The 17,992-nt window shown below is 54.0% G+C and overlaps 1 protein-coding gene across 1 annotated transcript; it reads left to right on the top strand.

The window, feature by feature from the left end:
* The first annotated feature begins 8,733 nt into the window (after positions 1-8,733).
* HER10_EVM0002410 (uncharacterized protein) lies at positions 8,734-15,157 on the top strand. Its single transcript, XM_035472123.1, has 6 exons — positions 8,734-11,950; positions 11,999-12,298; positions 12,350-12,577; positions 12,636-12,672; positions 12,736-13,721; positions 13,859-15,157. Exons 1-6 carry the CDS (start codon positions 11,841-11,843, stop codon positions 14,166-14,168), a joined length of 1,971 nt encoding a protein of 656 aa, XP_035338080.1. The 5' UTR covers positions 8,734-11,840; the 3' UTR covers positions 14,169-15,157.
* Positions 15,158-17,992: the final 2,835 nt, after the last annotated feature.

Genomic DNA, 17,992 nt, shown 5'->3' with positions numbered 1-17,992 from the left:
GAGACTTGATGCAGACTGCAGAGGCAGGTGGCAGGTGCACACAACACTCACCTGTTCCTGCCCCCGGCTCCATTACCGACCGGCTACTACTGGCTAGTGTTTCCCGATCAGGCAACCTGGGTATTTCTAAATATAGCCAAATGCAAGGCAACCATCTGACCGGGGGTATCGGGGGAAAGGCCAATCATCTGGCACCTGCCATCCGCTTCCTGCCTTTTCCTTTTCCTTTTTTTTTTTTTTTCCCTTCCTCGCTTTCAAGAGTGCAAGCATGGAAGGTTCCTTTCTCAAGACCCCCTCTCCCTGACCACCGCTGGTACCACAAAAAAAAGTCTTTGGGGTTTCCACAGCTTTCATTCGAAGAAGAGCGATGGAAAAAATAAAATAAAAGAGTAGCCACCGGGGCAAGATGGGCTCGGCAAATCGGCTCTTTGCGCTGGGGAACGGCGGAACTAACCTTGTTCAGTCAAGGAAGGTACCTTGCAGTTTTCGACCCATGTGCATTGCTTCAACTGCCCTTGCCTTTCATCAGTATCCGTAAAAGTACCTCGAAAAGTAGGTACTCCGTACCTTCCATGGCTTGTACCTCCTGTCTGGAGTACGATCTGGCCGCGCTTACCTTAGCATTGTTTACCATATGTATGGAAGGAGGAAGCAACAGCAGAAGCGAGGGTGCCTTACGCCTTCCCAATTCCCAACTTCCTAGGTACTTACTACGGAGTTAAACTACTTTGGTTGGAAAGGGGAGAAGGAACAATTGAACCTTTTGGTGCAGCGTGCTAGCCAAGATACGTTACCTTGGAATCCCCCTCACAAAGTCGGGAAGCCACGCCGCGCGACGGGTAATGCCAAGACTTGGGCGCAACGATCAATCGAGACAACACAGCTATGTCTTTCCCCCGATGGCTAAGGTAGCTGCTAGCGTCCACCGGCAGCAGGAGCCCTCCACTGGTTCCTCGGTCCTCCAAAGTCCAAGACTCGTCTGTACGGATACATACTTGTCGATTTAAGAAACTTCAGCCCAAAGGAAAGAGTAAAGACGTCATCATGGGGCCATGTTCCAAGCAATTCTTACCTAACCTACTCTGAACGTGGTTTGGCCCTCCAACCACTCGACCTTCTCTTTCATCGCTAATGCGTAGGGACTCTCCCTTCACCATCCTGGATGCCTCGGGTCATGAACTTTTGCATTCCTCGGCCTCGCTGTACTCTCATCGAACCCACACTAGCGGCTGGATGGATGACATGAGACGACAATCTCTCGCTTCACTTCACTTCTCCATGGAAATCACAAATGTTGAGGCGGTACAATCCACAAGACCGCACCAGAGTGGCCCGTCTGGAGACTGGCACCGCGCAGACGGACATGATCCTGTCAACATGCACATCATCCGCCTTCAAGACAAGGTCTGCCGTCGGTTAGGCTCATTCTTTCACTGCATCCCCACGGATACAGACTACGGAGTACAGACATATGGATACATAGTAGAGTACTACATTGTATTCGTACTGTACCTCCCGTTACTGACAGTCGAAACAGTACCTACTCCCAGCTATATCGACAACCAGCCAACCACGTCTGGCCATGGATCCATCATAATCACCAAGCTTCTTCGCACACCCTTCCCACCCTGCTAAACCCCATCTGGTATGAGAGTCGGCCATTCATGGTGCTCCTACGCACCCCCCCCCCCCAGTCATTGGCCTCCCTTCGACGTGCCTTTCTGCTCCGCTAAGCGGTGGAACTCCGACGCTTCCCCTGCCGATTGTGCCCGGTGTGCCGCTCGAGGCATGGTGGGGAAGGACGGCCCTGCGCATTTTCCAGAAGCCCAGTAGAAATGCCAACAATTTTACAGCAATTAACGATAATAAACGAGAATGACCGCTGCCGCCCACGAACGGTGAACCCACGACGGAGACGGGCGGATCAGTATGAGCGAATTACCCATATCCATATGATATGATATCCCTCGCCTCGCTGCCGATGAAGAGTACGTACCATCTGTCCGTACGCTTTCGTCTACAGAGTACGGACGCAGACCGGATACACCATGGTCTTCGAAGTTGGACCTGCAAATTCTCCCAGACTCCAACCCCCATCGAATCGACGTCCCATGCTCTGATCAGTCATCAATACCATCGAGCTCAAGCCCCCTCCCCTGGTGGACAGCAACGGCCCCCTTGGAGACCTGGGACCCGGCCGGCAAGGAGAACCATTGGCAAAGGAAAATCTGCTAGTCACTCGGCCGACGATATGCCATAGATTGACATCTGGCAGCTATGCTGCCCGTTTGAACCCCCGAGCCTAGGGCTGTTATGCTCACCCAGCCGCTCCATGCCCTGTCCCCGGCTCGGACTCGCAGCGGATAAACTACCTTCATCAGCAAAAGTCCATGGCAGAGTCGCATCTTCTCCGCACCGAAGAGTTATCGACGCGGAGCAAAGCTTGGAGACCCTGGCCAAGCCCATTGTCAAATGAAGGCCCAGGATAATTGAGGTCATGCGCCATATCAACAAATCACCGCCATCCACTCTGCTGATTGGCATCGCTTGCATGCGTCCAACTCTTGTGTCTCTGCATCTCTGCATCGGTGCATCTCTCTAGATACCTCTGGCTCTGCGTCTGTGGCTGGTTAGTGTGCGTCCACCGACCAACCCACTGATCGGACAGCAACTGCACTCTGCAGTATGGTACTAGCTCGACATTTTGCCCTTTTCACCGCCTCCTATCCATAGAAAATATGGTTGGCAAGCCTCGCTTGGTTTGCAGCTCCTTCTGTTACCAGCACGCATCCTGATTCCTCTGTGTGGCTTCTGCCAAGGTAGCGCTTGACAAACATGGCGGGTCGGGATGGGAGGAAAGCTAGCCCCGAGACTCCGCTAGTTCCGTGGCGACTTCGCAGCTGGACTGGCTATCCACAGATCTTGAGGGAGGCTCACGGTCTCACCGGGCTGCCGGGCTTGTGGATTTTCAGAAGCTACAGAGACACAGCGGGCAGCAGTGTGTGGGAGGACGGGATTACAAAAACACCACTTTCTGTGGGCGCCGTGGCACGAACAGTGTGTTGGAGAGGCAGATCTCTCTAGCCTCGAGGCTTCCGGGACACCCCATGCGTCTACTCACCGCGCTCGGCCGTCGCGGCTCGCACAACGTCCAACTCACATATGCGGGTCGGTGATGCGCACAGGGTTTCCCTTTGCCCTGTCGGTCAAAGAGCCAATGGTAGCTGGCGGCCGCAATGTTTCCACCATCACACTGCGATCAGCCCGCGCTGTGCCCGCGCGCTGTCTGAAATTTCCCACCATCTCGACGTGACGGCGGCAGTGGGGGCATGTCAGATCAGCTATCTGCAGGGCCGATTTCGAACCCAACATGGCTCCTTGGAGGACTCTCTAGTTGAGACCTTGACACGTCCCGAGCGCGGGATCGTCTTTGCGCCCAAATCAAACACGGCGGCGGATGTCGATCACCAACAAGTCTATCGGAGACGGAGCGAACGGCGTGCCCTAAGTCGCTGCCTGTCGGCGACTTAACGAGTGAGGTGCCGCCTGTCCCAATGCTATGCATCATCGGCAGACAGCCAGCGTACACTACTATGGAACGTTGCGTCTCTCAGCCCCATCCGACGACGCATACGCATGACATTGCTGATGTTGCCGAATATGGAAAAGGCAGAGGAGAGAAAAAAGAATTATGTGGCTCCAGATCAGCAAATGCCGTCTCCCAGAGGACCCTGAGAGCTGAAATGTCCCGGTACCCAAGAAGGCTCTCCAACGCACTCGAAAGCCAAAGCACGCGGTGTGAATTTGGCCGAAATCTCGCAGACAACGTGAAAGAAGGTTATTTAAGAATAGAAACCCGCCTTGCCGAATACGGCAAGATCCAGATGCCCTCAACCATGCTTCTGCATGGATATTAGGAGGAGGACACCATATCAGAGCCTCAGGCCGCTGGTCACTCTTCGCCGGCCAATCGACTGAGACACACAGTAACTTCGGTCGGAGGCGGGGAGGGGAAAAAAAAAGTGCCATGATGTGGTGCTTTTGTTGTCAGAGGCTTGTTGACGCTCACATCACCGTATGGACCGAATTACGCAGACGGGCCGAGAAGCGTATGCTGATGTCAAGATGATGCAGGTTTCTTTCGACTCTCCTGCACCGCCGACCTCTGAGGCTTTGTACGCTTCTTGTTCCTGCATTTCCTGCATCGTAACTTCGGACGGTCGGTAGGTCACGTCCGGTGGCCGCTCTCCGACCTGCCTCCAACGACTGGAAGCTGGCAAGCTGCCTCCCATTTACCTCGGTTCCTTGGACCCTAGGATAGAGCGCCCACATCTCCAAGATTCCAACATCCCGCCCAGCAAGGCCAAACCCACTCGTGATGTCTCTTCGGAAGATTATCTCGCTGCTGCTTCACACCGCTGCTAGCCAACAAATGACAGACTCCATATCAATGTTTGGTGTGCTGGTCCTGGTGTGTTCTGTGTCATGAAAGGACATCCCTGACAGTCTGACAGGGTTGATAGGAGAGCCATACGGGGCGGTCAGGCACAAAGAAGCGGACCTCACGCGGGCCCGGCCAGAGACGGGCGACCCTTGACACGCGCGCGCGCACTCGTCAGCCTGTGTGGAAGCTGACTTGCTGGACGACGTTGAGAACAGCCACCGCCACGACATACACAGTAAGCGTCACGCCCCCGAGAGCCGGCACAGACAGGTTGACGGTATGTTGCTGGTTGCGCTAAGCGGTGACACCAGGTGCCTCGTGGTTTGCGATGGCTATCTGAGATCTCGTTGATGATTCGGGAAAGTTGCTTATGACGAGCCCCCCGTTCATGTTTCTCATTCCAAGGCTGGAAAAGCAGAGCATGGGTCAGATACCCTAGCAGCGCACGCCAAAAATGGACACGAGAAACTGCTGTTTCAGCCAACCAGAACCAGAAAGATGCCCTGCAACTCCGATCTCCTAGCCCCTTGCAGATTGGTAGAGGCATGTTCAAACAACGACAAGAGACAAGAGCAAGAGATGGAGGCCCTGTGTAGAAGACCCGCGCTCAACCCCAGCGCGGCGGAGCAGTCATTGATGGGGGGCATCCTGAGAAGGCTTCGGAGGAAATGCGACGAGACCTCGGGAGACAGAGATCCCCCAAGGAGATTCATTCTACTTGAGACGGCGCTCCAAAGCATCACGTCTTGTTCTTGCTGGGGAAGGGGGATCGAATTAACGTTTTTTTGTCTTTGAATTAGTCTTCTCCACCGACCTCTCACTCTGACTCGCTGCTACTCGATGCACCCGCCTACACTACGGATACCAAGCAAAAAGGCAAGCTACGCTAGCGAACCCACCGAGGTGAAGCTGGACGCAGAAGTAGAGCGGGGAAATGATCGTGGCACTTTTTTTTTCTTCCCTTCTCGGACCTTCATCTCTAAAACTCTTTCACGCTCGTCTCCAGACCCTTGACCGCAGTGCTCCGGACAGAGATGTCCAGCAGATATGACATAATAGCAACGACCTCAAACCTTAGTCCCCAGATCTGCCCGATTCGCCTTCATGATTTGACATTCGGTTGGCTCCGGCAGTCGTCTGAAGTGTATCGGGACACAGCCGAGGGGCACATTGTCAGCCTCCGGAGACGAGAATGGGATCATGGACTGTTTCTCAGACTCGGCAGGGACTCTGGCTACAGACAGGGAATAGCCCCAAGGGATCGATGGACACGCGAGTCGGAGAAATAACACAAGGCAGAACACAGGCCCCCAAACGTCGCACCGAGATGGTTGGACGCCGTGTCGTTGCTTCACCAGAAAAGCACAAACCACCAAGCACTTTTGATGGTTTGTTTTGGCAGCGGCAGCAGCAGATCCATACCATAGTGGACAGTGGGTATAGTTGGAGTTTGCCCATCAACCCCCTGCCACGGCATCGACCCAGGTCCTGGTAGGGAACTTGTGCGAGTGCTGTGGTTCGAAAGCTCGGACTCGACGGCACAGGCTTGAAACCATGTCTTGAATGACCGTCAGGTCTCTCAGGCTGATGCTACCTGGTAGGTCCTAGGCCATATCTGGCGTCGCGGAGAGTTGTAGCTTAGACTAGGAGAGCCTCCAACTCGCCTGATGGTTCTTGGCTGTTCTCTTCAGGACGGTGTCCACCAGCTGGGCACCTTCGTTTTCGTCGTCGCCGCATCGCGCTGGCGCTTCTTTCGGCATAGCATACCACGGGGCAAGGTCCGCATGGGTGATGGGGAGCCCAAGGGGGGAGTATGCACGGATGCCAATGATCCATGACCGCATAACGTTCGTCAGTCGTTCTAGTGGACTAAAGATGTGAACAGGGTCCTTCCTCTTCCGGTCAGAATGGGAAACGATGCAAGGACACTCTTCCTCGATAGACCAGGACCGGGGCAGGGCTCCAGCTGAGAGTTCGAGCTTCTTATCCTTCAAGGCTGTGGCATGACGGGAGTCGAACTCTCCTGCTTTTTGGACAGTTCTCGCCGCGGCAATGTCAGCTTCCAGAGATGTCGAGACGATGGTGGCAGAGACGCACTCGTCATCTGACTTGGGACGATTGCGTGTGCAACTTCGGAACGCAGAGGCTCTTGACCTCAAGCACTCGATCAACCACGCAACAGCGAGGCGAGAAAAGCTGTACGAAAGTTGGGATGCAGAGTCGCAGACACAGGCGCGCTGCAAGCAAAACCTATACCCATGACCGCGGAGGCTATTTGTTGGACCCAGTGCTAGGGCCGCCCAATTGGGGTCATAGGGCAGGCGGTAGGCACTCCTTACTTGTACAAGTTACAACAAATGGGCAATGGGCGCGGGCAATGGGTGTCGTTGGGAATGGAGAGAGAGCCACTCGCTGTGGGCATACACACGGAGAGAACCGCTTCCACTGCAGCCATGCTGCTGCCACGGGCCAAGGTGACGGGACCTTTGTGTAGGGTTCTGGCGACGGACGGTACTGCATGTCACCACACCCGGAGCCATAGAAAGGCAAGCAAGTTGAGTCCACATGACGATGTTGGCCTCCTAGTCGGGTTCTGACCGAATACATCTTGGAGAGCACCCTCTCAGGCTCTCAGCCCCGGAGAAGACTAGTCGGATGCATACCATGCCAGCCCAAATGGCGAATGCCGAGGGCAATGGATTGTTACTCTGGGCGGTGCTCAACTCAACTTGTCCACGGTCGCCGCCTGCTATTCTCATGCTATAGGTCCCGCAACTCAATTATCGAAGCTATTACCTAAGTCACCTGATTCTGCCAGCTGGGTGACGGTGGTCTACCGAGCCAGGAGATGACTTTGGTCACAGCTTGACAGAGAGGCCCAGCATAGAGGGGCCTGTGAAGTGTGAAGAGGTTTCCAGCCGTGAGTCCCAATCATGAGGGCTTTTGGCGGCCAAGGGGATGTTGTCCCGAATCGCGGAGTCTGTCTACCTCTTGATTCCTCTGTTTTCGTCTTCCTCTCAAGTCTAGAGTTGGGATGGACGAAAAAAGCAGCGAATACTGCTTGCCGCCCGAGCTCCGGTCTGGCGGGCCCCTTTTGACTTTTGCCCGAGCATTTACATTGCCTAGATTTCCTGCTGAATGGTGTCACGAAAAACCAAGGGCACAGAGCTAAGCTCGCATGAAGCTGAGCCAAGTGGTTGTCTGGGACTGGACGGTGAGCGGTGCTCTCTGTCATCGGCTGAGTGGGCGCGTTGCACGAGCATGTTTGCATGAGCATGAGCACAAAGAGGACGAGAGACCGAAAGATGGGATGGGATGGGATGGATTGAGTTGAGTTGAGTTGGGCTGGGGATTTCGTCCATGACTGGTTCGGCAGCGTCGCAAAGAGTCACCGGCACAGACGCTGGCACAGACAAGCAACGATACAGTACTCGCTGACTGGCGATTGCTTCGCCTCCATCGTGTTGACTAGCTCCCTGCCGACACCTCGCCCGCAGCGTGTCATTGGACTGGATCGGGACAAGATTGGCCCCTGCCCCTATTCTCTGACCTTTGGCCTCTAAGGCTCATACAGCTTCTCGGTCGGTGGTCGTGAGGTTCAGTCAAGCGAGCATCGAAAATAGAGAGGCTATACGGAGCGATAATGGAACAGTATGGCATGGCATGGCATCAGCGGCGGGACGCAGTGATGCGATGATGGGCCGGTAGCAGGGGACGGCAAAGGTAACGAAGCCATTCCCGAAGGAGACAAGCAGCGAAAGCAGCCGCGAGAGTGAGACCAGCGGCAGAATCGCCCACAGCAGCAGTAGCGACGGCGCCAGGGAGGCGAAGGTAACAGAGGCAACGGGGCCCTGTGGCAGCGCGCCCGAGGAGAAACCAGCCACACATTCAGCGGATGGCTAACTGGGAAGGGCATAGCAGAGGAACGCGCTAGAAAGTCGCCAGATGGATCATGGAGATGGTGCGGCTTGTCTACTAGCGCTGGAGAGCATGTTTCCGTCGGCGAACTTTGGGACGTGAAAGCAAAAAAGCGAAGCAAAGCAGAAGCAGCAGCTTGAGGCGCAGCAAACCCAAGGGCCGTCTCCCAGTGGTCGGTTCGGTATGGAGGGGGAGTGTGTGTTGTTTGGAGAGAGAGGTGAGAAAGGAGGTGGGAATTCGGCATGGACACGATGCGAGCGTGCTGCGAAACCATGATTCCCACAGCTGTTCAGCCCCATTGCGGACTAGAATCATCAGGATGCAGCGTGGGGTGAGAGGCCAAAGTCAGTCAGTCACTCGCTCACTAACACGCACATTTCTCCCCTCTCTCTCTCTCTCTCTCTCTTTCGCAGTTTCTCTTGCCTATACCCCCCTCTCTCTCTGTCTCTCGCTCACATACTCACCCGCCCCTCGGCTTGGTCGGTCAATCATCTGTCTTCTCTTGGATGGACTTGACTCCACCGCTTGTTTTCACTTCTCGGTCACTCCCACTGGTGGCCCCCAGTGACCAGTGAGTGGCCCTTTTGCCCCGGCCCCCGGCCTCTCTCCCTCTGCGTTAGTTCTTTTGCAAGTGAGAATCGCCGCCGCCTTTGGTTGGGGCCCAAGAAGCCGGCTCACCCACGGGAGGAGGGGCGCAGGGTTATTTTTAATTTTGACTCTTTTTTGGGTCGACTTTTGGCGGGTGAACGGGGAGATTGGCGGTGCGATGGACAAACAGCACATTGCCCATCACAGCACAAAACTAACATTTCGGGCGTAGTCATGTCTTTACACTCGACACTACGACCCTACTACGGCCGTCTTTGACAGATACCGACGTTGATAGACACGGTAGACGCGGAATAGCGCCGAGCGTCTGCTCGTCTAAGGAAATCCCAGACTACCTACCTCACGGCTGGTTACCTTTACCTTTGACTACGAACGACTACCGAATGTTGGGGCAAGCTGCTCGGGTCCCGTGTCAATACACGCCCGAACATCAAGACATGATGATGGCCGTTGACATCAAGCTCATCAGACATGACAAGGAATCTTTTAGTTAGCACCTATTCATCCATGCCGGCGGCGACTTCGACCCATTATCTCCTGTATTCCTGTACTCCTCTCATTCTTCTTCACCCCCATTTGATGAGTACGTACTCATCTTCTTCCGCCCTGCCGGATTCTTTTTGTAGTCGTCCCATCCTCGATGAGAAATAACTATTCTTTACATCTCTCATTCTCATTCTCGTTCATTCGTCTGCTCCCCCCCAGTCTCTCCATGCATTAAAGTACATGCACACGCCTGCGTTACCTTGTGTACATACGGACACACGCACAGCCAATCCTTACCATCTCCCTCGCCTCCATTTTTTGGCTGACCATAGCCGGGATCCCTGCTCTTATTCCCCTTCCCATCTCAGAGTCCCATCTCACCCCAATCCATCCCATCCCTTCATACTGTACCTATCTCAACAGGGCATCGCGATTCACTCCTGCCCCCCTTACGGACGACAACGATACGGAGAGAAGGAAGAAGAAGAATAAGCTCCGCGACGCACCAGTCTTCACCGACACACTCCAAGCCTCTCTGTCCAACAGGCTTAACCCCAGCCGCGGACGATTGTGTCAGAATCCGCGAAAACCCTGTTTCTCGGATACAGAATCTGTTGGATCTGTCATTACTGAGGCCACTCACTCGGTCTCTGTCACCTTTGGAAAAGGCATACGCAGTTGGAAAGAGCCAGGACAAAAGTGTACGAATACACTGCGTCTACTCTCACACATTCGACACCCACGACACACACACCACGTATACATACACACACACAAGTACATAGACACATCTCGCACATCGCTGAGAGAGTGTGTGTGAGAGAGAGAGTTAATGACCCGGTACGTACGGATTTCACACTGCCTAGTCCCAGCAACGATCCCAGCACGGACGGCCCCTCCCCTCCACAGTCCACACATGTCCCTGTCCCATCCATTCTCTGTCTCCTCTCATAGCCCTGCACCTTGCACCCGCACCTACGCCTGGGGTCTGCGCACCTGGACATCTCATTCACACATCCACACACACACTCGCACTCACTCACACACACACACCCACCCTCGCCCAGATGGAGAAGCACCAGCTGCAGCAACCTGCACAGCACAGCTGTTTTTCTCTTTGCTTTCTTTTCCTCTGCCCTTGCTCACAGGTCATGCCCCGTTATTCCCACCCGGTGGTCATGCCTTGCCCCGATTAGGCCGGCACCTGGTGTGGCACTTCTCAACCGTGTGTGCCGCCCTCTTCCTGAGCCAAAAGCCAGACTGGACGGAGCCTGTGTGTGAGTGGTGTGCATCCATGTGTGTGTGAGGGTTGTGCTGTGCCTGCTGCGGCCACTGTCTCTCATCCTCTTGGGGGACGTGAGGGTGAGGTGCCATTATTTAACTGTATCTGTCCCCGGCCCATTTACCACCGCCTTTTCCTGTCTCCCCTCCTCTCAGCCTACATCAAACATCAAATCTCATCAGCCTCGTTGAGCTGCTCGCGCTGTCCTGAACCACATTCGCTTTTTTCTAACTCTACTCTTAGGAAGTCCTCGTTGACTCCTGTCATTCGCTTTCGCGTTCTTGTGTTTTTCTTTTTCCGCCAAAATCTCAAAACCCTCCTCCAAGCCAACCACCTCCAGCCCTCTTGTTTCAATTATCTCTCTCCCAACAAGATCCCCGGAAGAGAAACAGAACAGAACACAAAAAGGAAAGGGAAAACCTAACCCTCCAACCCGCGCTCAGTCTACCCCAGCAGCCTCAGCCTCGAAGCATTCATCGCCAAATACCCTGGTCTCCAGCCTCAACAACTCCTGGGATTCGCTAGCTTACAACCCCGCCTCTCCCACAACTCGGCTTACAACCAGCAAATGCTCCATCACTGAATATCGGTCTTCTGATCAACCACACTCGCTTTTCGGAAACAGAGGACTCGAGATATACAACGGAAATTTGGGAAACTCAGAACCCGCCCACCCACGATCGCTATTAGTATCAGGAACTGGGAATAGAAGAAGAAGAGAAAAGAAAGGGATCAAGGACAGAAAGAGACGTAAGAGGAACCCGCCAAATCGATTATCGAGCAAAGCGGCTTTCTTTACCAATTTTCTGTCATTGCCTCACACCAAGCGCCTGACCAACCTGCTGCCGGTCGCTTACACATCCGCGGACGCATTTGCTCCTTTGCATCGCTCGCCCCGGTCCATCGACACTCTCGCGCAGTATTAAAGTCTAGTCTTGAGACTAAGCCTTACGTTGCTTTCCCAGTAACGATCCTCCACTCGCTACCCGTACACGGTCATCTGTCCGTGTATACTCCCGTGTACGTGTTGCGCCTGCCCATCGTTTCCCGCTTTACACTGACACGTATAGTTCTTTCGTTTAGTTCATCCCCGCGCTCACAATGGCCGGTCCTGGTGGTGGTCCTCCCCGCCGCAGTCACACCAAGTCCCGCAAGGGCTGTGAGACTTGCAAACGCCGTCACATCAGATGCGACGAGAACTTTCCCCAATGGTGAGTACTTCCTGCTCTGTTCCTGAACCGGCAACTAAAACAACCCAGCCGCAACTGCACCAAGCACAAGATTCGCTGCCCCTACAACGACATGCCCATGCCCGAGGACAGGTCAACAACGCCCGACAAGCCCGACCTCATGTGGACTCCTGAGGTCGAAGCAGAAATCTCGCAGTGGCAACAGACGGGAATGTTCCCGTTCCCCAACCTCGGCATCTACCCGGCACCGAACCCTCAGTACTTGTCCGTAGAGGATCTTAGATTGATCTACCACGTAGCATCCATCTGCAACGAGTTGGCTACCTTTGATGCCAACGGCTTCACCCTCTGGACACGCCAGATTCCCACGTAAGTAGGAATTCGCCTTTTTCTACGCCAGACTGTACTGATTCGAAATAGTATCATCAAGATCGGAGCCACGAACCCGTATGTCATGCATGCGCTTTTGGCTTTCTCGGCCACGCACATTGCCTTCCTGACCGACTGCCCCCTGGTGGGCAACATGGCGTACGAGCACCGCGGCGTCGCCCTCAAGGGTCTGCAGGAGGCTATTGGCATGTTCGACCGCGAGACGTCGGATGCCGTCTTGGCAGCCTCTCTTGTCCTGTCGTGGCAAGCCACAGATTGGTAGGCAACTGGCGGCAGCCATCCGTTATGCAGTACAGCACTAACGCAAAAATTGCAGGCGAAGCTGGACCCAGCTCATGCAAGGAACCTCATCGGTATGTTGTACACAGGAAGCCGGCCAGTGTTTGAGGAACAATACTGACTCCACACCCTTTCAGGTCATCGAGGCCATGGACTCCTGGAAGCACGAGTCTCAATTTGGTGACTTCATCGCCGAGAGCTGCACATTCCCAACCGCTCCTGCCTCTCCCAGTCCGGATCACAAGCCGAGCCAGCCACGCAAGGAGGATATTGACGCCTTTAACCGCACCCTGAGCCAGCTTCAAAAGGTCGAGGCCCATCTCAAGCACAACAAGGAGGACACCAAGTCAATCCAGCAGTTGATCAGCTTCCTCAAGGGCGCCCGCAAGGTCAGCCCCACGCTGTCCGTCTCCCAGCAGTTTGAGCGCCTTCGTCCCCTGCGGACGTGGCTCTTCTGGCTGCCGGTCATGTACCTCAAGCAGACGGGCGGCTCGCCCAGCGCACTCACCATCATTGCCTACTATTACACGGTGGCCCTGATCATGGAGCGTCTGTTCACTGAGATTGGTGCCGCCTACTTTGGCAGTCTGTCCATTGGCCCCGTTGAGGAAATCGCCCGCCGCCTCCTGTCTATCAATATCTCGGCCAACCACGACGGCGACCTGCAGACCCCCCTGACGCTCATGGAGTTCCCCATCGACACGGTCAACGAGTTCCGCTCGAGGATGGGTTGGATCCAGCCCGCGAGAACGCCCTCGTTCCCGCAATTCAACCCTCCCAACTTCTACATGAACGAGCCAGTACCCCTGCCTCCCGTCAGCGACTCGTATCTGCCATATGGTCACAACCCTGCCTTCAGCTACAGTACCGAGTCCCTGCAGATGCTCAATGCTGAGTCGGCGCCGCCCAGCAACGTCTCCCCCTTGGTGCTGTCGTCCCCGTACGTCAACTCGCAGTACCTCAACATCCCCAGCCCCAACTACGGCGGCTACAGCCCGGCCTCTTCGACATTTGAGGGCTCCGTTGCCTACAGTGACAACGAGGAGTACGGCTCGTACGAGAGCTATGACATGAGCGGCGTGCCTACCCCCATCGTCGGCGGTTCCCACAACTTTGGCGTCGGGTTCGTCTCTCCCACCACCACCCAGCAGCCCCTGTGGATCTAGAAAGGCCCTGCCCCTCCTCCATGGCACCCTCGATAACCACTACGGCTCAGTGCAATTGTCGCTTGGAAAGAATGCCGGATTGACCGCCGCTCAGGATGCCCACCACCCCTACCTACCCGCCACCGGAGGATTCCAACGTCCTAGCATCATCTTCGCTCAATACGTTGCCCCCATCCCCGTTCCTCCATCCCGAACTCTTCGGCATGCTCCCCCTTCCCGAGTCACCAGTTCCTCGCGGCATGCCTCTCCCACGTCACCGGCATACACCATCCTCCTCCGTCTCCGTCACGGGCGACTCTCCCATGTCGGTCAGCGCACCCTTCCCGCCGCGCAACCAACAGCGAGTGCCATCGACACCGACCTTCCAGTTCAACAGCGAGAAGGGCAAGGAGCGCGAGACATGATGAGTCTCTCCACCCGCTCCCTGCTTCCCACTCTCCACCCCACCCTCGAGTTCTTTTTCATTACCATCGTTTGGGACCCCCTTTGATTTCGAAACATCTTTAATAATACCTGCTGCATCGACACAATACGCCAATGTACACTACACTCCTTTCGAGAGAGATCAACCGGTTGATCCGGGGCGCCAGACGCCGCCGCATCGCCACGACTATCCTTTTCAACCACCAACTATATACGACCTCAACGGCGACAACTGCCTCACATTAATCTACGACGACACTCCCTTAATTATCGAAGATGATACCCCCGATCCACCACAAAACCATAGACGTTCCCTACTCTCACCGGCATCGGATGATACCCAGTGCACCACACTCCTTTTTATGACTTGACGACAGAAGAAAAAGCATCTCGAATTAGAGAGACGGGGGGAAGAAAGAAAGATACACACACTCCTTATGGATCACATTGGCACCTACAATCCAAACTTGCATAGCGATCTGTTTTCGTGTTTGATGCAAAACACACACACACACAACACACACTCGGCGTTACAAAGGAGTTTACAACACAACACAGCACAAGGGAAACACTTGGATGGATGGCTCGAAACCTCCAAACTGCATTGGGCGGAGTTACAAGTTTTGCTTTTTTGATCTTATTTTTTTATTGGACGTTGCCGCGGATAGAGAAGGCTTGCCTCTCGCCGCCAGAATTTTCTGAACTGTACCGAGGACGAAAAGAGTTTTGGATTTAATGAGCTTTGGTACTACTTCACTCCATCGGAGAGAGAGAAAACAGCGGATGCTTCTTGAGCGTCGGGGATTTTTTTGTAATGAGTTTCCCGTATGGTTTAGCTTTAGCTTGAGCTTGCAGACTTGGCTTCGGGGTCTTTGCTGCCGCCATCTCGCTCTACTATTGAGCAGGGGATGATAGGGCCTTTTTTTTTTCGGTGCGTGGAAGAAATATACAAACCAGTTTGACGACGCGCATTCACACTTTGGGCTTCTCCTTGCACTGTGACATGCGCAAACACGTACACACTCTCTCTCCCACCCTTCTGCCTGGCTCATTGCCAATGCTCCCATTTCATTTATGACATGTCACTAACTGGATCGAGGTAAGATCCAGGTAACCGGGAAAGTGAGTGGTTTTTTGTTACAGCTACGTTTTCTTTTCCCTTCTTCACGAAGCAAGGCGAGAGAAAAGCCCGGTAGGAGTACTCCGTACTCCGTAGGCATGTACGAAGTAGGGAGGGGGGGGGGGGTAAGAGTTCAAATGTGATGAGTGTGATGAGTGTGGAATGAGAGTACCGGATCGATCTGTGATTTTAAAATTATGATATGTTACGGCCGACGACACGGGGGGTTGGGGAGGAGGCGAATGGTGCAAAGTGACCGGGGGGGGGGGGGGGGGATAGGATAGGGATATTTGCTTTTCGTGTTAACGAGTCTAGCGTTTTTCCATCGTTGGCGTCAAAGTTTACATGCGGGTAGTGTGGTAGTGGGTGTTCACTTTGCGTGCTTGCTGCAGCTGGGTGTGCTTTCTTTTCTTGATTTTTTCATACAGGCTAGAGCCGTCGGAACCGAACGAATCTGTAAACTTGTCTGTTCTGCATTTTCTGGGGGTCTCATCTCCTATATCGTACTGATTCTTTGTCTGATTTAGGAAGTCGAACGCGAATGTTGTCTTCCGCTTGGCCGTGCATGGCTTCTTTTCGGGGAGGGGTGAGGTTTTTTTTTTTTTTGGTTTGATCCGGATGGGATGCTCCCTCCCCCTGCAGTCCGGCGGGCTGAATCGGGGACCACGACCAGAGTGTGAGCTTCTTTGGGTAGTAGAGGGGGATCGTCGTCAGGGTTATAGATTCCTATGCTCGTGTGGGTGTTTCTCTTTCTGTACTCTGTAGTAGTAGTGTCTCTGTATCCGTGGCTGTTTTGCCTGCCAACGCTCGAGTATCTCGTTGCTTATTCCTTCTTGCTTTGTCTTGATGGAGGGAACGGGTTTGAGGATGGTTGGAGGACAAGGTTGGGCGTCCGGGGTCTGATGTACCATCCCACTTTGTAATTATGTGCGGATGTGAATTGGCTAGCTAGCTGGCTGTCTAGATGGCTGGGTTGTTAGTCCGCTGGATGGCTGGTTGGCGGGTGGGAGAAGGCGGCGGCGGAGGACTGCATATGATCGGCCAAGAAGTGACCTGACGAAGTAAGGCGAAGCGAGGCGAGGCGAGGCCCAGCTGAAGGGGGACTAGATGGGATAGATAGCGGCGGGTATTGAAACGGGGTCAGTCGGGATTTGACGGCACGACGGCACGGGGGGGTTTGTTGATGGATGGATGTGGATCATGGATTGAAGAGGAGGTAAGTGAATGGAGTGGTATACGAGGCTGGAGATTGCGGTAGGACGATAACGGTGGTGATGTCGATGCTAGACATGCAACGGCCGTATAAAGGGGGATGTGGTGATTTGACTAGGCGTCAGAACCATGCTTGCCAGGTCGCAGATAGCATCACCGATGAGCCTGGTCAGTCTCGGCTATTGAAAGTCTTGGATCTTGGAAGCATCTCGTTCTTTCTGAGATTGCTGGTCAAATGTACCGTTGAGCTCTTGGTTAGCTGCTTCCCAAATCCATGAAGTCCTTCCCTGTTCCAGGGAGAGATTCATTGGCAGATTAGTTGACTGGCCTAGGCAGATTTTCTCCAGACGCCAGTACTCGCGAGATTTGGGCGGCACGTTCAAGTCGTGAAGAACGTACCTCACTAGGCAACGACCTCGTCGTTGCCCTTATCTTCGGTGTCCTTGAAATGTCTGCGTCGGACTAGAGACTTGGTCCTGGCTGGGCATACTTTCGGGACGGAGGCGATTCCAACGTGGACACTCAACGGATGTTCGAGATAGCGCATAGACTTCGAGAAGTATATCACTCGAGATGGACGCTATCGTTAATTAGCTTCTTGGTAATACCTCCTCGAGATAGGGGTTCTGTAAACTGGCCGATGAACAAAAGGATTTGCTTCAGGGGGTTGCTGATTAGCCAGTACTTTCACGTATCCACGTTCATTCCATCAACTGGGTTGACGAGCGGGATAGACTACAAACGGGTGGGTTTCAAAGCCAAGGAGTCAAGATGGTATTCGACTTCGCGTGACGTGCCAAGGGGAACCGTGGGTTTCATAGCTCATGGAGCATGAAGATTCTCTCATCCGGCGCTATTTAGCATACTACGTAGAGCAACGAGTGAAAGGGTCACTCCATATCACCTCAACGGTGACGAGGGTCCTTTCATGGCCAAGAAATAGCTCAGTTGACTCCGTTCCTTGGAGTTTAGGTCGCAGGTATGGATGTTGGTAGAGTCACTGATCTGCCACTCGCGAAGGTGACCTCAGACAGACTCACGTCCTTCCGTCCTTCAAACCTTGTTGTGCTCACTACTGTGACCAACCGCAAGGCAAGACGCCCTGGCGTTCTAGTTGTTTCCTAGGTTGTCTGTAAGCTGTGGGTGAAAGAGATGACCGCTGCGTCGAGCACGCTACGCTGCGACCTTGTAGTTGATGACCATCCTGCCTGAATGAACACTCTATCCGGCCTGGAAAGTTGATGTGACGATAAGTGTATCCATCTACACAATAAATGCGGACAGGTGCTTCTTGAGGTCAACTGCACCACATCACTTCGTTTGTAAGCCCCGACGCGGGATGACTTGTTGAAAAGTCTAGAACGATTGACACCGACGATCGAGCTTCGGCGCCATCATGATCTGCGGTATTACAAGGTTTACCACAACTTTGTAATGTCGAGAGATACAGCGCCTAGCGCTGCCGATGACTGT

Source organism: Colletotrichum scovillei, assembly GCF_011075155.1.
Source record: "Colletotrichum scovillei strain TJNH1 chromosome Unknown Contig00001, whole genome shotgun sequence".
Taxonomy (NCBI): domain Eukaryota; kingdom Fungi; phylum Ascomycota; class Sordariomycetes; order Glomerellales; family Glomerellaceae; genus Colletotrichum; species Colletotrichum scovillei.
Note: the sequence above shows the minus strand (reverse complement) of the source record. Positions and strands in the feature narration are given on the sequence as shown.